This window comes from Aotus nancymaae, unplaced genomic scaffold (genome assembly GCF_030222135.1).
Source record: "Aotus nancymaae isolate 86718 unplaced genomic scaffold, 86718_ANA_hifiasm-v0.15.2.pri h1tg000017l, whole genome shotgun sequence".
Lineage (NCBI taxonomy): Eukaryota > Metazoa > Chordata > Mammalia > Primates > Aotidae > Aotus > Aotus nancymaae.
The window spans coordinates 13,704,492-13,729,585 of NW_026988429.1; the positions used below are offsets into that span (position 1 = coordinate 13,704,492).

Sequence of the window (25,094 nt, forward strand, 5' to 3'; positions counted from 1 at the left end):
AGGCATGCACCACCACACCTGGTTAATTGTTGCATTTTTAGTAGAGACAGGGTTCTGTCATGTTGGCCAGATTGGTCTCAAACTCCTGACCTTAAGTGATTTGCCCACCTTGGCCTCCCAAAGTGCTGGATTACAGGTGTTAGCCATTTAATTCTAACATGTATTATCTTTAGAATAATTTCTTTTAAAAAATATTTGAAAGTGTTTTATTTTCTTTCTTGCTCTTGAAACCTGGCATATAGCAGGTGCTCAACAAATATTGAAGGAAGGAATGACGGTGAGAGAGAGAAACGGTTTTCCAAGGGCTGGCACAGGAAAGAGAGAGAAGAGCTCCAGGCGTCTTCTGCAACTGCTTCCAGCAGCTTCAGGCTCCAGGCAGGGAGCAGGGAAGCTCTCAGTACCTGGCAGTGTCAGGTAAAGTGACCTGGACAGACAATCCTGAGGATGGCTCACAGCTTTGCCCATTGAATTCTCTACTCTCTCCAACTGAAGTTGTCTTTGGGGAAAAGCAGGACAATAGCACCTCCAAATTGGGTTTGGGTGGTGTCTCCATCAACCCCCGTGCTTTCCTAGTTCCAGTTCTGCCCTGGTCTATCCAGTAGCTGTGTCTAGTGAGTAGATCCAGGGGAGCCTGCTTTGGTCAACAGGCATTTTAATATTCTCAGAATAAATCTCTTCATTCTTCACGTAGTTTATTGCTGAGCAAAGCATAGCCAGATGCCAGCAGCCATCCCCATCTCTCTTCATTCCTCTTGTATTTTTTTTAGGGTCCCCTGAGGTTCCTCAATATAAGGCTGAGAGCAGAGAACCGGGAGCAGATATCCTGGAACTACATTCACAATGTGCCAGCCTCCATGTTGGGCTGAGCACATACCTTATCTTACTCAATACCTACCTTCACCACTGAGTGAATATAACCATCAGTCCTACATTATAGTGGAGGAAACCAAGGCCTCAGGTGACTTGGCCAAATGTCACATGGGTGGTAGCTGAGCTGAGACTGGCTGAGCTGAACCAATCTCCCATAAAATCTTCCTCCCATAAAATCTCATTTCGACCTTTCGTTTTCTTATGCGTAAAAGGAGGATAATTATGCCCATTTCACAAGATACAAAAAATAAAGTACATGAATGCACTTAACATTAAAGAATTAATACAGTGTTTCTTTCAATTATTAATGTCAAAGAGAATAGATTCACACCTATTTCCCACCCTTATTTGTAGATTCCGTGCTGCCCACCGCCCCCCCGCCCCACCGTCTTGTCAACTCTATGGATGCTTTTATCTTTTCTTGACCTGGCGAGGGACCCTGTGGCAGAGGCTGCAGAGACAGGACTGGGGCTTGAAGGTAATGCTAACAGTTTCATATGTTGTATGTATTTCAGAGTTTACAAAACATGGCCATAGAGGGTATCTTCTTCCAAGTTGATTTCTTCTCTGTGACACAAGAATTCTTACACATCAGTTTCACAGAAGGGACCAGCAACCAAGGGGTGAGGGTTTAGGCCCCAGGCTTCCATGGCAGTGTGCCCTCTTCAGATCAAGTGGCCACTCATGGCTGATCTTTGAGAGTTCTTAATAGGGGATGGCAGTGGAATGCCTGGGTCAAATGCTGATTCCTCAGTTTCACCAGGTCTGATGGAGATTCATTAGATCTGGTGTGAACTCCAGTAATCTGCATTTTTATATGGTTCGCTGGTGGCTGAGTCACTGGTGCCATGTGAATCACACATTGAGAAATAGCAGACGAGGATGCACAGCTCCTAGAAGTCTTGGACAAACAGTGGCAAGTCTTTGCTTGAAATAAACTATAACTAGGAAGCTGGGGTAAGGTGGATGCATGCATACATTGAAATATCTTTTATGGCTGGGCGTGGTGGCTCATGCCTGTAATCCCAGCACTTTGGGAGGCTGAGGCAGGCAGGTCATCTGAGGTCAGGAGTTTGAGACCAGCCTGTCTGACATGGTGAAATGCCATCTCTACTAAAAATACAAAAAATTAGTCAGGTGTGGTGGTGGACACCTGTAATCCCAGCTACTTGGGAGGCTGAGGCAGGAGAATTGCTTAAACCTGGGAGGTGGAGGTTACAGTGAGCCAAGATCAAGCCATTGCACTCCAGCTGGGCAACAAGAGTGAAACTCTGTCTCAAAAAAAGGAAAAAAAGAAATATATTTTATTAGTCCATTTTGTGTTGCTATAAAAGAACACCTGAGACTGGGAGATTTATATAAGAAATGAGGTGTATGTATCTCATGGTTCTGCAGGCTGGGAAGTTCAAGGGCATGGCTCTGGCTTCTGAAGAGTGCTTTCATGGTGTGTCATAATATGGCAGAGAAAGTCAAAGGGTGAGTGGACTCAAGCAAAGAACACAAACATGAAGAGTGTCCTGGCTTTATAACAGCCTACTCTTTTGGGAAACTAATTCATTCCCAGTCCCTTGAGAGCAAGAACTCACTCACTTCCTCAAGAACAGCACCAAGTCATTCCTGAGGGGCCTGTCCCCATGACCCAAACACTTCCCAGTAGGCCCCACCTCCTAATACTGCTACACTGGAGACCAAATTTCAACATGAGACTTGGTGCAGATAAACCACGTCCAAACCACTGGGCGTGGTGGCTCACACCTGGAATCCCAGCACTTTGGGAGGCCAAGGTGGGTGGATCATGAGGTCAGGAGTTCGAGACCATCCTGGACAACATGGTGAAACCCCATCTCTACTAAAAATACAAAAATTAGTTGGGCATGGTAGTGTGTGCCTGTAATCTCAGCTACTTGGGAGGCTGAGGCACGAGAATCTCTTGAACCCAGGAGGTGGAGTTTGCAGTGAGCCAAGATTGCGCCACTGCACTCCAGCCTGGCGACAGAGTGAGACTCTGTCTCAAAAAAATAAATGAATAAAATAAAATAAACCATGTCCAAACCATAATGTATCTCAAGAATATTTTTGGGCCCAAAGTGGTGGCTCATGCCTGTAATCCCAGCACTTTGAGAGGCTGATGTGTGATGATCACTTGTGCCCAGGAGTTCAAGAACAGCCTGGGCAACAAAAGCAAGATTCTGTCTCTATTTTTAAAAAATTAAAAGAAGAACGTTTTGGCTTTGCAACATGCCAAACGTGTCCGTTAATTTCCAAACATTAAAGAATACATATTTCATTAGTATAAGGTGCTTAGAGTAGTCAGACTTAGAGACAGGAGGCAGAATGGTGGTCCTGAGGGGTTGGGGAAGGAAGAAATGGGGAGTTACTATTCAATGGTACAGAGTTTCAGTTTGGGAGTTTGAAAAGTTCTGGAGATGGATGGTGATGATGATTGCACTACAATGTGAATGTACTTAATGTCATAGATCTCTACACTTAAAAATGGTTAAAATGAGAAATTTTATGTGTGTATTTTACCACCACAACAAATATATACATATACACACATACACAAACACAGACACAAACATACATAAAAGGAAAGTTTCTCTCAATATGACCTAAAATCTGGAAACTATAAATTAAAAAATTAAATTAATACATTGCCTACGTAATAATCAAACTTTCTGCATGGAAGAAAAACCCATAAAATAAAAAGGCAGACCAGATGCAGTGCTCACCCTTGTAATCCTAACACGTTGGGAGTCTTAGGCAGATAGATCCCTTGAGTCCAGGAGTTCAGTACCAGCCTGGGCAACCTGGTGAAACCCCATCTCTACAAAAAAAATACAAAAATCGCCAGGCATGGTGGCGTGCACCTGCAGTCCTAGCTACTTGGGAGACTGAGCTGGGAGAATCGCTTGAACCCGGGAGGCAGAGGCTGCAGTGAGCTGAGACCATGCCACTGTACTCCAGACTGAGAGACAGAGTGAGATCCTGCCTAAAAATAAATAAATAAATAAATAAAATAAAATAAAACAAAAATTAAGACAAAGAACAAAGTACGAAAATATTTGCAACATAAATGACACATCTGAGACCTTTATACTATGAAGAAACAGGCCCACGATGCTGGAGAGAAATGATTTTTAATTTAATCATTTTCTCTAATTTAGCACATATGTATTTAATACCTGTGTACCAGGCATAATTCTAAGTACTGGCAATATAGCAAAAATGAAAATAATAATAAGACAAGGCGACTCCATTCTAGTTGGGGAAAATGACAATGAATGAAAGGGAGACATGGCATGTTGGAAGGTGGTAAGTGGATGGAGAAAGACAAGGCAGGTGAGAGGATGTCAGAGTTATGGCACCAGGCAGAGGCTCCACAGGGTCCTCAGAGCAGGTGGCATTTGAGCAACACCTTGGAGAAGGGGAGCCCTTCTCATGGGGAGGACTGGGACTGAAGGAGCAGGAAGGGCAGAGCCTAGGGAGGGGCCTGGGTGGCAGTGTCAGGGTTGTCACAAGGCTTCTCAGGACTGTCTAGGTGCAGGTAAGCCCTTATAAAGGCTGTGACTCTTATTTTGAGTGATACAGGAGCCACTGCAAAGTAATGAACAAAGGGTGACATAACCCGATTTCTGTTTTATTATTTATTTTCTGAGACACAGTCTCGCTCTGTTGCCCAGGCTGGAGTGCAGTGGTGTGATCTCGGCTCACTGCAACCTCCACCTCCTGGGTTCAAGCAATTCTCCTGCCTTAGTCTCCTGAGTAGTTGGGATTATAGGTGCGTACCACCACACTCAGCTTTTTTGTGTGTGTTTAGTAGAGATGGAGTTTCACTATATTGGCAAAGCTGGTCTTAAACTCCTGACCTCAAGGGATCCACCTTCCTTGGCCTCCCAAAGTGCTAGGATTACAGATGTGAGCCACTGAGCCCAGTCTGGTTTCTGTTTTAGAAGAATCACTTTGGCCACTGGACTGAGAAAAGACAGAGGGGACAAAGGGAGAAGCGGGAGAATACAGGTAAGAGGTAGGGGTGGCGTGGATCACAGCAATCACTGTGGAGGTGGAGAAGGTGGAGAAATGGTTGGATTTTGGTTGTGTGTGAAGGCAGAGCCTGAGATTTCCTAACAGATTGGCTATGGAGTACGTGAGAGAGAGAGACATTGATGATGACTGTTTTTTGGCTTGTGCAAACTGGAAAGGTGACCTGCTTTTCACTGAGATGGAGAAGATGATAGTCCAAATGGGTTTGGGGGAGGTCAGTTTGGTTTTGGAAATATTAAGTTTGAAATGTCTCTAGGATTTGAGGAGGCAGTTGGCTACACAGGGCAGAGTTCAGGAGAGAGGTTGGGGCCTGGAGATAGATCCTCAGCAATTAACAGCATATGGATGGCATTGAAAATCAGGAGACTCGGCCCCTTGCCAAGGAGTGGAAGTGGTCCGAGGTCTGAGGTCTAGGGCAGGTAAAAGTTGAAAAGTCAGGCAGATGGAGGGAGCTTTGAGGTGGAACAAAAACCATAGGCATCTGGTGTTCTGGAGATCACGTGGCAAAAGGTGACAGGGAGGAGGGAGAATCTGCAGATCAGCAGGGTCAGATGGTGTTGCTGGGCCAGGACTGAGGACTTAGCACTAGATGTATTAATAGCAACAAGGTTATTATCGGTGACCTGTAAGAAGCCTGGGGGTGAAAACCTGAAAGAGATAACCAAGTGCTCTTAACAATGCTCTGTCTTCATAGGTAAAGACAGTCACTATTATCATCCCCATTTTATAGATGAGAAAATTGGGGCACAGAAAGGTCAGACAGCTAGTGAACGGTGGAGCCAGGATTTGAACCCTAGTAGTCTATCTCAAGATTATAAGGACTACTGCGTGTAGTGGCTCACATCTGTACTCTCAGTGCTTTGAGGGGCTGAGGCAAGAGGATTGCTTGAGCCCAGGAGTCCAAGATCAGCCTTGGCAACATAGTGAGACCTCCATCTCTACAAAAAATCAAAAAATTAGCCAGATTTGGTGGCGTGTGCCTGTAATCCCAGCTACTTGGGAGGCTGAGGCAGGAGGATCCCTTGAGCCCTGGAGATTGAGGCTTCAGTGAGTCAAGATTGCACTACTGCATTCTGGCCTGAGAAATAAAGCATCTCAGGGAAAAAAAGAGAGAAAGAGATTTTAAGTACTATGAAAAAAAATGCAAGCCGGGCGTGGTGACTCATGCCTGTAATCCCAACACTTTGGGAGACTGAAGCAGAAGGATCACTTGAGGTCAGTCTGGCCAACATGTTGAAACCCCATTCCTACTAAAAATAAAAAATAGCCAGGTGTGGTTGTGGGCACCTGTAATCCCAACTACTCGGGAAGCCGAGGCAGGAGAATCACTTGAACCCAGGAGGCAGAGGTTGCAGTGAGCCGAGATCATGCCACTGCACTCCAGCTTGGGTGGCAGAGTGAGACTCTGTCTCAGAAAAAAAAAAAAAAAAATGCAGACCTCTCTGAGACCCAAATGACAGGAGAAACTCTGGGCAGAAGCTTTTTAGTGGCAAGCACAAGGCCATCTGATGAAGAGCGCTGGGTGTGCTCATGCAACGAGAAGAAGGCCAGTATATTGGCTGTGGTGACTGCGAATGAAGAGTTGAGCTGTGGACTGAGTATCTGACTGCCTTAGAGCTGTAGTTCTCTCCTGGCGTGGTGACTTCTCCAGGTGGCAGGGAGCGCACTGCCACTGCCTATCCCAGTACATGACCATTCTGTTCTTGAGGATATTCTCCCTTAGGTTGAGCTCTGCTAGATTCTCCCCAATAACCATCTTCTTTTCTGTATTGACAGACCCCTCAGATTTTAGCTGGGTAATGGCCATTTGGAATAAAGACTACATTTCCCAGCTTTCCTTGCATAAAACACAGCCATGTGACTAGATCCCAACCAAGGGGCCATAGCAAATGGTGGTGTGTGCATCTTCCCAGGCCACGCCCTTTCCTTCCTGCCTCCTGGTGCTTGGACAAGTTCTGAGCCTAGCTAGACCTCATGGATAAGGGCCCTGCCCTAGGGATGGTGAAATGGCAGTGAGAAGGAGGCTGGATTTTTGAGTGGTGCACAGTAGTCTCATCAGGTCTGGAATGTCCCACGGGATAAAATAAACCTCTGATTGTTTAAGGCAATGTTTCTTAAGCTTACCTGCACGTTATAATCACCTGTGGAGCTTTTAAAAAATAAATATACTGATGTTTGCCCCTTCTCCTAAATTTCTGATTTAATTGGCCTGAGGTGTAGCCTGGCATTGAATAATTTTTGAGACAGAATCTCTCTCTGTCACCCAGGCTGGAGTACAGTGGCATGATCTTGGCTCATTGCAACCTCTGCCTCCCAGGTTCAAACGATTTTCCTGCCTGAGCCTCCCAATAGCTGGGATTACAGGCGTGAGTCACCGCTCCTGGCTGGCACTGGATATTTAGAAAGCTCTCCAGCCATGGTTAAGAACTCTTGGCTTATATCACTGGTAATTTGGGTTTCCGTTAAACACTTAAAACTGTATCCTGATGTGCCAAAGCTCAGGTGGGTCTTGGCTCTTAAAAGCTATGCCTTGAGAACAGAGTCAAACTGCTCTTACTGGACAGGTCTTCAAATCAAAAGGGCTGGGCACAGTGGTTCATGCCTGTAATCTCAGCACTTTGGGAGGCCAAGGTGGGAGGATCGCTTGAGCCCAGGGGTTCTAGACCAGCCTGGACAACATGACAAAACCCTGTCTCTACAAAAAACAAAAAAAAATCCAGCTGTGGTGGTGCATGTCTGTAGTCCCAGCTACTTGAGTGCTGAGGTGGATTTGTTGAGACCAGGAGGTCACGGCTACAGTGAGTCATGATTGCGTCACCACACTCCAGCCCGGGCAACTGAGTGAGATGAGACTTCATCTCTACAGAACAACAACAACGAATTAGCTACGTGTGGTGATGCATGCCTGTAGTCCCAGCTACTCAGGAGGCTGAGGTGGGAGGATTGCCTGAGACCAGGAGGTTGAGGCTGTCATGAGTCATGATCATGCCATTGTACTCCAGCATGGGCAAAAGAGTGAGACCGTCTCAAACAAAACAAAACAAACCCCCAAAGTTAGGTGACAGGCCTCTTTCTAATCATGTCTTGTTCATCCCTTCATTGGGATAGGGGCCAATCAGAATGCTATTCACCAAGATTGTGATCCTGGAGGAGAGACCTGAAAGGAAGGGTCTCCAGGGGGTGAGGGTTCAGGTGGGTAGAATAAGTAAGTGGGTAACAGGCAGACAAGCTAGGGAGCGTGGCAGCTTGAGAAAACGTCAGGGGTTCATTTATTACTCCTGAAAAGTAGAATGGGCACATGTGGGTTCTCATGAATTAAGGCTCAGCTGGGTCAGTTGGTGATGGCCTTGTATGCCAAGCTCATGTGTTTGACTTTGAACCTAAGATGTCCCGGGACTGTCAGAGGATGTTAAGCAGGGAAGAAATAGCAGGGCCAGATTTATGTTGTAAAACATTCTGTCATGACAGCATGAGTTGGTTCAAGACTGGAGGTGGGTGGGAAGATCAGTTCTGAGGTCCTGTGAGAGGTGGTAGGGACCAAGGAATGCAACCTGCTAGTGTCTGAAGTTTTGCTAGATGTCTCACATTGTTGATTTAAGTTTCCAACCAATCTAGAGTTCTGAGTGTCAACACATATTGCTTCGAAGCTAGTTCCTACTCAGTCTGCATTTGTCCATCCAGAGCTTAGGGATCTAGGGGAATGGTTATAGGTCCCTTCTAGAATAGTCCCTTCCTCTTAGGAGTTGCTCAGGAGACGTTAGTAGAATGAACCATGGCCCAGGTGCATTTGATCTTGTTAGTGCCAGCCTGTCCCAGAAGCAGTCAGGGAAGGGCTAGTACAGGAGAAGGTTTGGATAAATCTAACCACCGCCCTCCCCGCCGCAGTCTATCTCAAATATTAATGTTTGTATAAATTACTTTGGGTTCCTATTAAAACATGAATTTTGATCCAGCAGGTCTGGAGTAGAACCTAAGACTCGGCATTTCTGCTGATGTTCCTGGTCCTGTAGCCACTACGAAAGGGCAGGCCTGTGATTCTCAGTTTTGACTGCACTTTGGAATCATCAGGAGGCTTTAAAAAATCCTGAGGTCTGGGCTCCATACCCACAAGTTGTGATTTACAGGGCTGTAGTGCTGCCTGGGTATTAGGTATTTTTTTTAAGGTCCCATTATTATTCTATTGTGCTGTCAAGATTGAGAAGCAGTGCCTTAGAATCCCCTACAAAGAGTCTTTAAAATGTAAGTTTTTAAAACTTTTGATTCTTTAAATCTTGGAAGTAGTGGATGGGTGGTGCGTACCTATAGTCCCAGCTACTGCGGAAGCTGAGACAGGAAAATCTCTTGAGGCCAGAAGTTGGAGGCTAGTACACTATGATCACACTTGTGAATAGTCACTGCACTCCAGCCTGGGCAACATAATATGACTTAAGTCTCTGGAAAAAACAAAAGAAAGAGGCCAGGACTGGTGGCTTATGCCTGTAATCCCAGTACTTTAGGAGGCCGAGGCAGGAGGATCACTTGAGGCCAGGAGTTCGAGGCCAGCCTGGCCAATTTGGCGGAAGCCAGTCTACTAAAAAAAAAATAGCTGGGCGTGGTGGTGCATGCCTGTAGTCTCACCTACTCAGGAGGCTGAGGCAGGAGAATTGCTTGAACACAGGAGGCAGAGGTTGCAGTGAGTTAAGATTGTGCTACCACACTCCAGCCTGGGTGACAGAGTGAGACTCTGTCTCAAAAAAAAGAAAAGAAAAGAGAAAGAAAAACACCTTGAAAGAGGTCTTGCGAGAAATGTGCACTTTAGCAAGCACCATTGGAGATTCTACTGCAGGTAAACAGCCCTTACACTTGGGAAAGGGGCCTGTGGGTCCTGGTGATGCCAGAGTGCAGTGAGTATAGTGAAGCTGCCTGAGGGTCATGATTATTGGAATTGGATAGAGCGGATTGGACCTCCAGGCTAGTATTTTCCAGCAACCCTATAACAGTGGGTCAATCACATTTAAAAAGCCCTTAACTCGGCTGGACGCAGTGGCTCACGCTTGTAATCCCAGCACTTTGAGAGGCCAAGGCAGGCGGATCATGAAGTCAGGAGATCAAGACCATCCTAGCCAATGTAGTGAAAACCCATCTCTACTAAAAATAACAAAACAAAAAACCCTTAACTCTTTTACTTGCCTTTCCCACTAAGATTAATATTTACCCATGTGATTTTAAAAAATAGATTCCCGGCCAAGCGTGGGGGCTCGTGCCTGTAATCCCAGCACTTTGGGAGGCTGAGGAGGGCAGATCACGAGGTCACGAGTTTAAGACCAGCCTGGCCAACATGGTGAAACCCCATCTCTACTAAAAATGCAAAGATTAGCCAGGTGTGGTGGCACATTCCTGTAATCCCAGCTACTTGGGAGGCTGAGGCAGGAGAATCACTTGAACCCGGGAGGCAGAGGTTGCAGTTAGCTGAGATAGTGCCATTGTACTCCAGCCTGAGCAATAGGTGAGACTCCACCTAAAAAAAAAGAAAAGAAAAAGAAAAATAGATTACCAAAGTGAAATTTTCAAGAAAAATTATCTTTCAAATTTAGACAGATACTGACCAAAAAAAATCGTAAAAATACATTGCTAACAACAGCCCATGAGAGAATTCTTTCATCACACTTTTGCTTACATGCATAAATCTCTCTCTCTTTTTTTTTAACTGAAAAGAGTGAACAGTTTATTATAAATTATTTTATTTAACAATCTAGGAAGTTCACAGCCATCAGCAGTTCTAGTGCAATTTCAGGTGCAATTGGGAATTCGGGAATCTCGGTGGAGCTGTTAGTGTAGTGAACTTTGCACGTAAAATACATGCATACTTTTGATAGCACATGTGAAGGTATTCTCTAAAATTGACCTCATTGGTTTCGTTCTTAGCAAATTGACCTGGGCCACTCAACATGGCTTTTATTGTGCCTGATATTAATGCATGTTCTCTTTTTAAGATAAATTCATGGCCATCAGATGATATCAATTTGACATACATGGCATCAGGGCCTTCACAGCCACCACAGGTTTTTTCCTCTTCATTCATTTTGTTCTTACAAAGTTCTACTTTGCTTCCCCAGGAACTTTAGTAGTTTCCTGGTGAGGCGAGGATGCAGAGTGTGTTACTACTTCCGTCTGGAGGAAGTATGTAGTGCCTTCTCCACACTTAAATCTTTTAAATGTTTTCCATGTGATAGTAGAAAAGTGGGATCCACTGTTGCTTTCGTTTGCATTTCTGATGAGTAGCTAAGTTGAGTTCTTTTCCTTTCTTTTTTTTCTGAGATGGAGTCTCAGTCTGTCACCCAGGCTGGAGTGCAGTGACACGATTTTGGCTCACTGCAATCTCTGCCTCCCGGGTTCAAGGGATTCTCCTGCCTCAGTCTCCTAAATAGCTGGGAATACAGGCGCGCACCACCACCTCTAGCTAATTTTTGTATTTTTAGTAGAGACGGGGTTTCACCATGTTAGTCAGGCTGGTCTCGAACTCGTGATCTTGTGATCCGCCCACCTCAGCCTCCCAAAGTGTTGGGATTTCAGGCGTGAGCCAGTGCTCCCGGATGCATTTTTTTTCCTTAAACTACTTACAATTTACCTATGATTTGCCTGATTATACCCATTGGATGGAAATCCTTTGATTCAGTAAGCCTCAGTTTCCTCCTCTGTGAGATGGGGACCATAATATTTCCCAAGGTTATTGAAGGTATTCCGTGAGATACCACCAATATGAACTGCCTAGTATAGGACTTGGTATGCAGCAGGCCTTCCAGAAACGTTGGTTTTGAAACTCACCCAGGAGCCGCCCGCTGGCTGCCCAGCAGGTCTGCGGCCCGGATGAATCCCTTAGTCCCGAGGGCGGAGTGAGTGGTAATTAACCTAGGAGAGCGACAGGCTCCTCCCGCACCTACGCCTCCTCCGCCAGCACCTCCCGCCCGCCACACCTCCATCGCCAGTGGGTCTCAGGCGCAGCCCACCCTCCCGCATCTGTCACAAGAGGCTCGGTCACCGCACTGGACTGACTCGGTGACACTCAGTTCCCCACCCTCCACCCCAAGGCCCTTCCCGGGGAACGCAGAGCGCCGCGGGCCCGCCGAGCCCCCGCTTTGCCTCGGCGTCTGTCTTCCCCACTTGGCCAGCCTGGGCTCTTCTTCCTCCTGGGCCAGGTCTTTGAACCGACAGTTCCTGCCGCCGCTCCCAGCTGAGCCCGAGCCAGATTCCCTGCCCCAGCCCCTAGAATCCAGAAGGCATCCTCCTATCTTTCATCTCCAAACCCTCCGACCACGCTGCGCCCCGGCTCCCCGCTGATCCCTGTAGACCGGCAGCCTAGGGTCAAAGGCCTGGGAGAAAGAAGGCATTCCCAGCCCTCCTCCACCCCCTCGGACGCCCGAAACCCCTATACAGCAAAGGCGTTTCTTGACTGCTTGAATAATAACCGTACTTTTATATTTGCAAAACGCGTTGTCCTCACCCAATCAATGCTAGCCTCCGGTACTTGTCATAGGCATATTAAATGTCCACATTTATGCATAAACATAAAGTTTTTGTATGCTGCGTGTTTGACTAAAGAGCTTTTTCTGTATCTTTCTCTCCCATGATATAATCGTAAGAAAAATAAGCCATCCATATTTGTATGACCCTTTAACTCACAGGTGTCACAGTCCTCAGAATAACCCTACCACAGGACTGTGCCCATTTTACATTTGAGAGAACTGAAGTTGGGATTTCATTTTGTCTCTGTTTATCGAATTCTATTTACCAGGTTCTACACTATATATTATATATTCTATTGCTTAATCTTCAAAATGTGCTATTAGCAGTGAGGAAACAGATTGGAGAGCTGAAAGAAAATTGTAAACAAGGAAGAAGTAATGCGGCCAGCCCTAATTCCAAAGCCCAGCACTGTCCTGTCACTTCTTACCCCTCTAAAATGCTCTCTGAATTGAGGATTATTCAGAAAAGTGGGGATTGTTATGGTAACAAGGGCAGTGCAATGATAAGTGGATTATTACAAACTTCTTGTTAGGCTGTTGTAGTTGTTTTAATTATTGCATTTTTTAACACGTAAAATAGTAATGAAAATATCTGCTTTGCAGAGATCCTATTAAAATTAAATGAGACTATGTCAAATAAACTATAAGGCAGAATACAAATACGAGATCAATGAAGATATTGTAAATACTGGCCAGGGGCGGTAGCTCACGCCTGTAATCCCAGCACTTTGGGAAGCTGAGGTGGGTGGATCACTTGAGGCCAGGAGTTTGAGACCAGCCTGGCCCACATGGCGAAACCCTATGTGTACTAAAAATACAAAAAATTAGCCAGGCATTGTGGCACATGCTCGTAATCCCAGTACTTGGGAGGCTGAGGCAGGAGAATCCTTGAATCCAGGAGGCAGAGGTTGCAGTAAGCCGAGATCACGCCATTGCACTCCAATCCAGCCTGGGTGAAAAGAGCAAAACTTCATCTCAAAGGTATGATTTTGTAAGTGCTGTTTATTGGTTTCCATTTTCTTAATTTTAAAATCTAATTTATTAATCACATTGGATTAAAGTATCACCTGCATTGGAAAGAACTCAAACAATGCCGAGGTGCATATTGATGTTAATAATCTTCTCCACCCTCCCCAGCTCTACCCTTGTAAGGTAACTAGTGTAGCATTTGGTGAGAATCCTTCCAAAACTTTCTCTATGTCCATGAAAAAATTCCGTTTAAACAAATATAGAAACTATTTTACTTGGTTGCAATTGTACTATTAATACTTTTCTGCAACTTGCATTTGTCATTTATCTGCTTAATAAACCATTTAATAATTCCATGCATAATAATCCACTTATCATTGCACTGTGACGTAATCTACTTATCATACTACTGACTCATTGCATATCTATTGTATGAATATATCTTCACTTATTCAGCTGGGCTTTTTCTGATTGTTTTGTTTTGAGATGGAGTCTCACTCTGTGGCCCAGGCTGGAGTGCAGTGGCGTGATCTGGGCTTGGCCAGCCTGAGCTCTTCTTCCTCCTGGGCCAGGTCTTTGTACAATTCCTGTCACCACCTCCAGGGTTCAAGTGGTTCTCTGGCCTCAGCCTCTGCAGTAGCTGGGACTACAGGCGTGCACTAGCATGCTTGGCTAAGTTCTGTATTTTTTATTAGTAGAGACGGGGTTTTACCATGTTGGCCAGGCTGGACAGCTGTTTTCTTGAAGAACACCCTTTCTCCTTCATTACTTCTCAGTATCAAACCCTCTCACTCCCTTGGAGCAAGTTTCTGACCTTTGTGGGTTGTGAAAATTCTCTCAGGCTCTTCCTGGGAGGCAGCAGAGCTCCAAGCCAGCAGCACGGTTTCCTCTCTTCTTCCTACTCACATTCGTGCTGCTAGCATGAGAGAAGCTGGTCCCAAACTGGTGGCCATCATTTATGACAACGTTCTCTGGATACTCTAAAAGCTAACATCATTTGAGAAAGCAGCAGGTTCTTCCCAAACAAAGAGGCACTCACTATAGCACCCCCTGAAGTCCTTTAAAACTCAACACTACAGAGCATTGATAGAGGACCCTTCTCTGGTTGTTGGGAGCTAGCACATGGTCAGCTGCTGGACAAAGAAGGGATGTCTTTCAGCTTCCACTGCCCTGGCTCAGGCCCTCTGACTTCTTGCTGGATAAAGGCTATGGCCTCTGTCTGGTTCCATCTTCAACTCTTTCTCCCTCTTGTCAGCTCTCTTCCTCAGCCACCATAGCGATCTTGTGATTAAAAAAAAATTTTTTTTAGAGATAAGGATCTCACTATGTTGCCCAGTCTAGTCTTTAACTCCTGGGCTTAAGCAATCTGCCTGCCTCGACCTCCCAAACTGTTGGGATTATAGGAGTGAGTCACTGTGTCCAGCCTGTAGTGATGTTAAAATCTCTCATCATGTCCTTCAGCAGTTCAGTAACTTTCTACAGCTTCCAATTATAATACACTGTTTACCAACAAAGTCCTGGAACTCATCTTCCATCATCTTCAAAAAGGGATATCTATCATTTCTTCTGTCCCCAGACTACACCCTCCTTCTGGATTCTATAAAAGCGTCCACACCAGAAACTCAGGAGCCATCTTCTCCTTCACCTATAGTTGGTGAATTCCAGTGTCCTGGCCTTATCTGTCTCAAAAATAATTCTTAAGTTGGTCTACTTCTCCCCACCCCACCTTTGAGAACTCTTTTTTTTTTTTGAGATGGAGTCTCACTTTGTTGCCCAGGCTGGAGTGCAGTGGCCTGATCTCGGCTCACTGCAACCTCCCCTCCCAGGTTCAAGCAATTCCCTGCCTCAGCCTCCCGAGTAACTGGAATTATAGGCACCCACCACCACATCTGTCTAATTTTTGTATTTTTAGTAGAGACGAGGTTTCATCATGTTGGCCCGGCTGATCTTGAACTCCTGACCTCAGGTGATCCATCCGCCTCGGCCTCCCAAAGTGCTGGAATTACCAGCGTGAGCCACTGCACCCAGCCAAGAACTCTCTTTTTCCCTCCTGCCCTCCTTCCATGCTTTTGCATGGGCTATTCTCTCTGTTCCCTTTCCCTTCCTCAACCTTTTCCTATTCCCCCAGAATATGAAGAAGAATCAGAAAAGAAAGTTACTCAGCTGCTCCAAAGAAGCACCGAGTAAGGGATTAGGGATACTAAGAGTTGTTAGAAGTAGAGTTGTTGGAAGTAGCCAGGCACATACAGTTCCTGTGTTCGTTTTTTGTTTTTTTTGAGATAGAGTCTCACTCTACAGTCCAGGCTGGAGTGCAGTGGTGCAATCATGGCTCACTGTAGCTCAACCACCCAGGCTCAGGTGATCCTCCCACTTCAGCCTCCCAGGCAGCTGAAACTCTAGGTGTGCCCCACCATGCCCGGCTAATTTTTCTATTTTTCTGTAGAGACGAGATTTCGCCATGTTGTCCAGGCTGATCTCAAACTCCTAGGCGTAAGTGATCCTCCCACTTCAGCCTCCCAAAGTGCTGGGATTATAGGCGTGAGCCACTGTGCCCAGCCTGTTTGTTGTCCACATGAGACATCATTGTCCACACGAGAAATTTAAAAGCAGTTCATGGCCTGTGGGACTTTGTATGGTTAAATTTTGCAATATCTGACAAGTTTAGGTTATGTTGACATGCTTGTTCTTATGCTGTGTTGAACATTTTGGGGAAGGGAGGAATACCTTTACAGGCTGAAGAATGTTCTTTATCTCAGCCGTCAACTGTCTACTACAGTCACGTGCCACATAACAATGTTTTAGTCAATGAGGAAACACATATACAACAGTGGTCCTGTAAGATTATAATACTGGGGCCGGGTGCCGTGGCTTACGCATGTAATTCCAGCACTTTGGGAGGCCGAGGTGGGTGGATCACCTGAGGTCAGGAGGTCGAGACCAGCCGGGCCAACATGATGAAACCCTGTCTCTACTAAAAATACAAAAATTAGCTGGGCCTGGTGGCAGGCACCTGTAATCCCAGCTATTCAGGAGGCTGAGGCATGAGAACCACTTGAACCTAGGAGGCAGAGGTTACAGTTAGCCAAGTTTGCGCCGCTGCACTCCAACCTGGGTGACAGAGTGAGACTCTGTCTCAAAAAAAAAAAAGTTTATAATACTGTATTTTTACTGTCCCTTTTCTATGTTTAGATACACAAATACCATTGTGCTACCATGGCCTACAGTATTCGGTAGAGCATTATGCTGTCCAGGTTTGTAACAATAGCCTGCACCATACAGCCCGGGTGTGCGGTAGGCTGTGCCATCTAAGTTTGTGTAAGTGCATTTTGTGATGCTCACAGGATGAAATCACCTAACAATGCATTTCTCCGACCTTTAAGCAATGCATGACTGTACTTGGGGAAAACGGTGAAAATGAGCCACCTGGCGACAGCTACTGTAGTTGCAGGGATAGGCTCTGGGGGCAGAAAGTCTCGGGAAGCAGCGCCTTGACAATCTAGTTATGGGGGATCTTAAATGATCGCAGCGGTGGGCCAAAGAACATCCAGAGCCCCCACTTAGCCCCTGACTTCTCCACTGTGGCTAGTGGTTAGATTGGGAGCTTGTTCTACCTCCACTCTCTCAGAGAAATGGCACAGAAATAAAACAGCTTTTGTTGTAAATGCATCCAGAGAAAGATATCAGTAAGAAAACCCCATTATCCTAAAGTCACAAAAGTCTGCTTTTCTCTCTGCTCCTGGAAGGCAAACAGCAGACTATGTAGCTAGTTTTCAAAATTTCTCATGGGCTTTCCATCCCCGGATGAGCCCTCAGGCTAGTCCTGCGGCCTCCCTGAAGTGTGAATCAGGAGCACCCTGTGCTCTCTCTTGGCATGGTGCCAACAGGCCTGTGTGGCTCTCCCCTCAGTAGTCGCCCAAGACAAAGGACAGGCAGCTAGACTAAAGGAGGAAAGCAGCAGGCAGAGCAATGTGGGTGCTAACAAGTGTCCCAGCCCATTACTCCTGTCATTTAAAGCACAAGATCCCCTTCCTTGAGAACACTTCAAGGATTTAGGCTCCGGGCACAGTGGCTCATGCCTGTAATCCCAGCACTTTGGGAGGGCGAGGTGGGCAGATCATGAGGTCAGGAAATCAAGACCATCCCGGCTAACACGGTGAAACCCCATCTCTACTTAAAAAAAAAAAAATACAAAAAATTAGCCAGGTGTGGTGGCACGCGCCTGTAGTCCCAGCTACTCGGGAGGCTGAGGCAGGAGAATCACTTGAACCAGGGAGGTGGAGGTTGCAGTGAACTGAGATGGAGCCACTGCACTCCAGCCTGGGCAACAAGCGAGACTCTGTCTCAAAAAAGGAAAGAAAGAAAGAAAGAAAGAAAGAAAGAAAACTTTCTGGAATTTGATCCTTTTGCCTGTTTTTAGCATCAGTATTCTTTTTTCTGTTTGTTTTGTTTGTTTGTTTGAGATGAAGTCTTGCTCCGTTGCCCAGGCTGGAATGTAGTGGTTCCATCTCAGCTCACTGCAACCTCCACCTCCCAGGTTCAAGTGATCCTCCTGCCTCAGCCTCCCGAGTAGCTGGGATTACAGGCGTGAGCCAGCATGCCCAGCTAATTTTTGTATTTTTAGTAGAGATGGGGTTTTACATGTTGGCCAGGTTGGTCTTGAACTCCTGGCCTCAAGTGATCCACCTGCCTTGGCCTCCCAAAGTGCTGCGATTACAGGTTACCACACCTTGCCAAGATTGTTTTTTTTTTTGACACAGGGTCTTACTCTGTTGCCCAGCCTAGAGTGCAGTGGTGCAATCATAGCTCACAGCAACCTCTGCCTGTTGAGTTCAAGCGATCCTCCCACCTCAGCCTCCAGAGTAGCTGGTACTCCAGGCATGCACCGTAACACCTGGCTAATTTTTGTATCTTTTGTACAAATGGGGTCTTGCCATGTTGCCCAGGCTGGCATCAAACTCCTGAGCTCAAGCAATTCACCTGCCTTGACTTCTCAAAGTGCTGGGATTACAGGTATGAGCCACTGTGTCCAGCTAGCATCAGGATTTTTAAACCATCTTTCTTTCTTCATTTTTGCCCAATTTTTATTGTAGTGGGGGTTATATCTAGGTTCCTCAAATTCAATTCTGCAAATATGGAATCAAGTACCAGCCTTTATGCCGGATGTTGCTGGACTACAAGGTGTCCCCTTACTTTCTGAGACCTTAGAAATGAACAAGGGGGAGCTGACCTTAATCAGAGTTGCTGGCTCCTCTGCAGCCTGAGAGTAAGTATTATCAAACACAACATGTTAAAAGCAGAAGCAAGGGCAGGGGATGCAAAGATGCCAGAAAAACAACAGAACTTAAAGGGGGTAGTGGGATTTGGAGTCAGTAGAAAGGGCTGTGGGTGAGAACACAGAGGTCTCCATTCTAGCTACTGTTAAGGACTTGTTAAGTGTTGCTGGCTTAGCCTCAACTTCCCCAACCCTATGCCTGCTTTCCTGCTGGTGGTCAGCAAAGGCTGGCCCAGTGTTAAAATGAAAGAAAACTGATTACATTGACAGCTTGGTGCAAGGGAGTAGACAAAACACTGACTAGGAATCTAAATACCTAGGTTTTGATCCTGGTTCTGCTCTTGCTGTCTTTGTGACCTTGGGCAAATCACAGCACCTTTCTGGACCTGGGTTTGACTGTAAGTAGAATGGTAATAGTAGTGTCTACCATGGCTAGCTCCTAGAGGGGTCCTGGGGGTCAAAGGATCTTTGGGGGACTGAGTAGGGTGTGCTGGCAGAAGTCAACAAATCTTCACTCCTGGCTGGAGTAAAGAGGAAGGGAGAAAAGAAACAGCAACTAAAGCAGGCTGCCAAGAGATAAAGTTGATGGGGATGAGCTGGCCAGGAACCAAGCAAAAGCTGGGGAATGAAGTCGTTTGAGCAGCACCGCCATGTGTGTCTGGATATATAGTCGGCCACAAAGATCTGGGAAGTATTTTTCCAGCTTACAAATTGCTCATACCTTGTGTGGCAGACATTATTAGTTTGCAAGATGGAGATACTATGAATTTTGACCTTTCTAGGTTGTGTCTACCTAGTTCATGCCTTGTCAGCCCAGTATGCCACATGCCTCCATGTGGCACATGTCAGATACATCTTGATATCAATACAACTAGCATCACCACAACCCTTTTCTCTGAGACCTCTCCCTTTAGGAGAGGGTCCTCTCTATATTCTCAGTCCTTGGCACAGGGTAGGCACTGAGCAAATGTCTGTCAATTATAGATCTTGTGAATTTTGAAAGAGCCTGCCATGTCTTTGGGAAATGAAAAGATACCTGTCTGAAATGGGTTAGGAATAAGTTTTCTTGAGGATAGGTTTATAAGTCTTCCTAGATCTATGATCCCATTTTATAAATCTGAAAATCTACCATTTTGGGACTAACTCCTCCAAATAAGAGTCAACTATGCTTAATTTAAAAAAAGTTTTATTAAATCATTTAGACTTGAAAGAAGTCACAATAGTTAACACACTTAAGTGTGTTCTGTACACCACCAACCCAAATGGATTGATTTCAGAATTTTTATAAATAAAACATAAACATATTTACAGTGAAAAATAAAAACATGTTAGCAAGTTAGATGATTAAACTGTTATCTATAATCAGTTTGGGGGAAGTACCTAGGATTACATAGAAGACACTTAAGATTTCATTAGGCTTAAAAAGTCCATAGTTGAAGAAGTTAGTTGTAATATATATGATCCATTTCTTACTACGGCTTTTTTCCTCCCAAAACTAGACCTTTCGACCAATTTACATAAAAAAGCTTCATTTTCCCTTCATTGGAGGTAAAAGTACAAAAAGCTCTAAACCCACCCTAGAACCATCTGAGGAATAAAGCTATTTAATGCTTCAAATAGGACTATAAAACTACGGACATCAACCGTTATACAATTTGTGCTACTTGTCCTCCAAAATAGTGCAGATTCCTAATTTACCCACCAGGGACAAAAATGGAGTCAGCTTTTTCTGGAAATCAGTTTCAAAAATCATCATATCTCTAGAAAGCATATTTCTAGAACAATACAGTTACCACATGGGGGACTTTCCTTCTTCTGTACTATAAAAATATTTCCATTTTAGTTCTCACTATATATAGTTTAGGGATTGCTGCTACCTCCCTAGGCAAACGGTGAGGGCTATAAAGCTTGGCCAGCAGCCAGTTTCAAGAGACTAACAAACAACAAAGATAGCCCTTTCTTTAAGTACAGCAAAATTCAAGAGTTGGCTCAAATTAGGTTATGCCCCCAAATCCAGCTTAAATTTGACATTAAAAAAGTAGTCCACAAGAAAATTGAGCGAAGAACAAAATTTTCAAGTCCGCAATTTTGGACAGGCATATTCTAAGAAGTAGGCTATTATCTGTGTCACCTATTAGGGTTGCTAGCACAACTTAAGGCTAATTGTTTGGCAAAGGGCTATGGGAGTTGCTGGACTGTCTTGAATGTTTTGTTCCCGATGAACTCATGGAACGAGACCTCTGTCTGAGCACTGTTTTTCCTGGAAAGTCCAAATCCTCAAATACAGCATTTTCAATGATGTTTGTAGCTTCAGGTCGTTCCATGGGGGATGGAGAGAGCATGTCTTGAACCATCACATACTGAAATATAAAAATTATTTTGTGATTAAAGGGCCAGGTTTGATCATTGTACAGTTTTTAAAATCAGTGCTGGCAAATTTTTCTGTATATATTTTAAGTTTTTGAACCACATTTGAGTTTTCAAGTCCGATAAAACTACTCAGCTCTGCCACTGATGCACAAAAGCAGCCAGAAACAATCTGTAAACTAATGGGCATGGCTATGTTGCAATAAAACTTTATTATAAAAATAGGTGGCAGGCTGGATTTGACCTGTGGGCCCTAGTTTGCCAACCCCCATTTCAAAAAATCATTGACAATTCTTTGGTAATTTGATTTTCTAACGTATTATACAGGATTATTTAATCACATCATTGAAACATAGATATAATATGATTTTAAAAAGTCATCTTACAATTGCATGTAAGTCTACAATTATCTCTATAAAAATTTTAATTAGAAAAAATTATAGCAGAGAGCAGCAATCAACACCTTTTCTTTTAAAAGATTTTTAAAAATCTCTTTGAACATAACATATACTCTTATGAGCCACCCTGGGAATAGATTCATCAAGTTTGCAAAATACATGACAATTTTTAGTAAAACATATTTGAGTATATGTAGGTATTTATTGTTATAAGTCCATTTTTTAATGCAACCCTTCATTATACTTATAATACTGAAAGATAAATTTTGATTTTTTTCTAATTTGAAAATGAACACATACTAACTCACTTCAACTTAATTATTTAAGGAAATTCAAGATTTATCAGTATATAAACTTCACAGGTGTTACAGTATGGAACACTGGACATTAGGCTGAAGGAGCCAGGCCCCAGCTCCAGTCTTTGGTTTTAATAAATTTTGTACTCTTAGGAGTAGGTCCCTTTCCTCTCTAGACCTTAGGCTTCCTCATCTGTAAAACAGGGAAACTGAGTTGGTTGCTAAAGACCCCCTTAAGTTCTAAAGATGATTCTAAACAAAATAAAAGATGAGAATTACACATACCTCACAAGGATATTTCTGAGTAAACAATGGTGGAAATTTGAGATTTCTTACATCAGTTAAGGTCTAAAAAGAAAACAAAGTGTCACTTATTAAGTTTATTTTGACATACAGATCTGTTTAAACATAGAAATATGTTTTGATACTCTAACAAAATGACTAAGAGTTTGTATATTTATCAGACAGAAAACTTATCAATTGTTTTTTCTGATTTAATAACTATATATAAGTGCTTCCTGAGCACAGATGTATACTCCATCAAATATCCTCAAAATACAGGAGAAATATATATGTATATAAAGTTGGTCTTCCACATCCACAGATTCCACATCCAAGGATTCAACCAACCACAGAATGAAAATATTTAAAAAATTTAAAAATAGGCCGGGCACAGTGGCTCATGCCTGTAATCCCAGCATTTTGTGAGGCTGAGGTGGGTGGTCACAAGGTCAGGAGTTCGAGACCAGCCTGACCAACATGGTGAAACCTTGTCTCTACTAAAAATACAAAAATTAGCCAGGCGTGGTGGCACACACCTGTAATCCTAGCTACTCAGGAGGCTGAGGCAGGAGAATTGCCTGAACCTGGAGGTTGCAGTGAGCCACAATTGTGCCACTGCACTCCAGCCTGGGTAACAGAGTGAGACTTCATCTCAAAAAAACCAAAAAATTTAAAAATAGATGGTTGCATCTGTACTGAACACATACAGATTTTTTTCCTTGTCATTATTCCCTCAACAATAGAGTATAATACTTATTTACATAGAATTTACATTATGTTAGGTACTGTAAGTTATCTACAGATGATTTAAAATATACAGGAAGGTATGTACATTCTATGCAATTATTACACCATTGTATATAAGGGACTTGAGCATTTGCAGATTTGGTATCCATGGGGAGTCCTTGGTATCCACCCCTGTGGATAGCAAGATGACTGTATACGTGTGTTTGTATTTATAAATTTACATATATGTGCATATATGTGTTTGGGGAGGGAGAGAGAGAAAGAAGGGAGGGAAGGAGGGATGGAGGGATGGAGGGAGAGAAAGGGGGGAGAGAGAGAGAGAGCGCCATATTAAAGCACAAAGAAAATATTGGAAATCTTCGTCTCTATGGAGTTGCCTATTCTGAGTATTTCATAAAAACTGAATCATACAAAAGTGTACTTTTCTGTCTGGCTTTTTTTACTCAGCATGTTTTCAAGATTCATCTATGTTGTGGCACATATTACTATTTCCTTCCTTGTAATGGTTGACTACTTTCCATTGTATAAAATACCACAGTTTGTTTTTCCATTCATCAGTTGATGAGAATTTGGGTGGTTTCTACTTTTGGATATTAGAAATAACGCTCATATGAACAGTTGTGTACAAGTTTGTGTCTATGTTTTCATTTCCCTTAAGTATATACCCAGGAGTAGAATTACTGGATCTTATGATAATTCTATCTTTAACTTTTTCAGGAACTGCCAGACTGTTTTCCAAAGCAGCTGCACCATTTTACATTCTACCAGCAAAGTATGAGGGTTCCAATTTCTCCACATCCTAGCCAACACTTGCTATTTTCCTTTTTGATTACGGATATCCTAGATTGTGCTGAAGTGGTATCTCACTGTGGTTTTGATTTGCATTTCCCTAGTGCCTAATCATGTTGAGCATCTTTTCACATGCATATTGGCTATCCGTTTATCTTCTTTAGAGAAAGGCCTATTGCTTGTCCCTTTTTAAACTGAGTTTTTTTTTGTTGAGTTGAAATAGTTCTTTACATATTCTGAATTCTAGATACTTTTTGGATATAGGATTTACAAATATTTTCTCCCATTCTGTGAGCTGCCTTTTCACTTTCTATTTAATTAATTTATTTAGAGATAGGGTCTCATTATACTGCCCAGGCTATTAGAAGGCATCATCATAGCTTACTGTAGCGGTAAACTCCTGGGCTCCAGAAATTCCTCTTTCCTCAAGCTTCCTGCATAGCTGGGACTACAGCCACATGCTACTGCGCCTACCTTGTCTTTTCACTTGCATGATAGTGTTCTCTGAGGTATTTATAACTATATAAATTTTGATGCCATCTGATTCTTAATCCTTTACTTAGGTTAGACCTGTTTTATTTTCCTTTCTGGAAGCTTTTAGGACCTTTATTTCTGGTGTTCTGAAATTTAGTTATTTTAATTGTTTTTTTTCTTTTCATTTATTGTACAGAACATTTGGCAGTCCTTTCGGTTAGAAGAAATGAGGCATTTTGCTCTATGTGAGAACTATACCCTCTTCTACCATGGCTGGAGATTAGTAAGATCTAAAACTGATAAAATGAGAAATGGTGACAAGAGTCTAAACTCTGAAAATATGGAGGAAAGTACCAGGGACAACAACTAGAAGAGGTGAGGGTAGCTACTTATGAAGGATAGGGAAGAATGTGACGGAGGCCAACTTTATTTTCAGAGACAGTCTTGCTGAGTCACCCAGGCTAGAGGGCAGTGGCACAATCATAGCTTACTGTAACCACCTCGAACTCCTAGGCTCAAGTCATCTTCTTGCCTTAGCCTCCCAAGGCATGTGCTATCATGCCCTGCTAATTTTTTTATTTTTTGTAGAGATGGGGTCTTACTATGTTGCCCAGACCTGTCTTGAACTCCTGGCCTCAAGTGATCTTCTGCTTGAGCCTCCCAAAATGTTGGGATTAGAGGTGTGAGCCACCATGCCTGTCCCAGAGGGCTACTTTAAAACAACTTGCAGTCATGCCTATAATGCCAGCACATTGGGAGGCCAAGGCAGGAGGATTGCTTGAGTCTAGGGGTTTGAGACCAGCCTGGGCAACATAGGCAGAGCTCATCTTGACAAAAAGAATAAAATAAAATTAGCCAGGTATGGTGGCGCATGCCTGTGGTCCAAGCTACTTGGGAGACTGAGATGGGAGGATCGCTTGAGTCCAGGAGGTTGAGGCTGCAGTGAGCTGTGATTGCACCACTGAACTCTAGCCTGAGCAACAGAGCAAGACCTTGTTTCAGTGGTGGGGGGTGGGGGGCGGGAAAGACTTTCAGTACTATCTGCTTTAAAGGCTGTGGTCATGGTTTATTTTGAGAGAAAAAA

General features: G+C 43.9%; 1 protein-coding gene, 1 long non-coding RNA gene and 1 pseudogene across 2 annotated transcripts in view; 1 reads left to right on the forward strand and 2 right to left on the reverse strand.

Moving 5' to 3' along the window:
* LOC110568656 (uncharacterized) overlaps window positions 1–25,094 on the forward strand; it is a 36,149-nt gene continuing 11,055 nt past the window's right edge. The window contains exons 1-2 of the long non-coding RNA XR_010343238.1: window positions 1–414; window positions 1,225–1,348. This is a non-coding gene — a long non-coding RNA (uncharacterized LOC110568656). The remainder of the gene's footprint in view (window positions 415–1,224; window positions 1,349–25,094) is intronic.
* Window positions 10,638–10,975, reverse strand: LOC110568657 (elongin-C-like; annotated as a pseudogene).
* EIF2AK3 (eukaryotic translation initiation factor 2 alpha kinase 3) overlaps window positions 19,826–25,094 on the reverse strand; it is a 72,377-nt gene continuing 67,108 nt past the window's right edge. The window contains exons 16-17 of the mRNA XM_021672635.2: window positions 22,004–22,066; window positions 19,826–21,017 (exon numbers count right to left, since the gene is read on the reverse strand). Of these exons, the coding sequence (XP_021528310.2) occupies window positions 20,817–21,017; window positions 22,004–22,066 (264 nt within the window). The 3' untranslated portion in view covers window positions 19,826–20,816. The remainder of the gene's footprint in view (window positions 21,018–22,003; window positions 22,067–25,094) is intronic.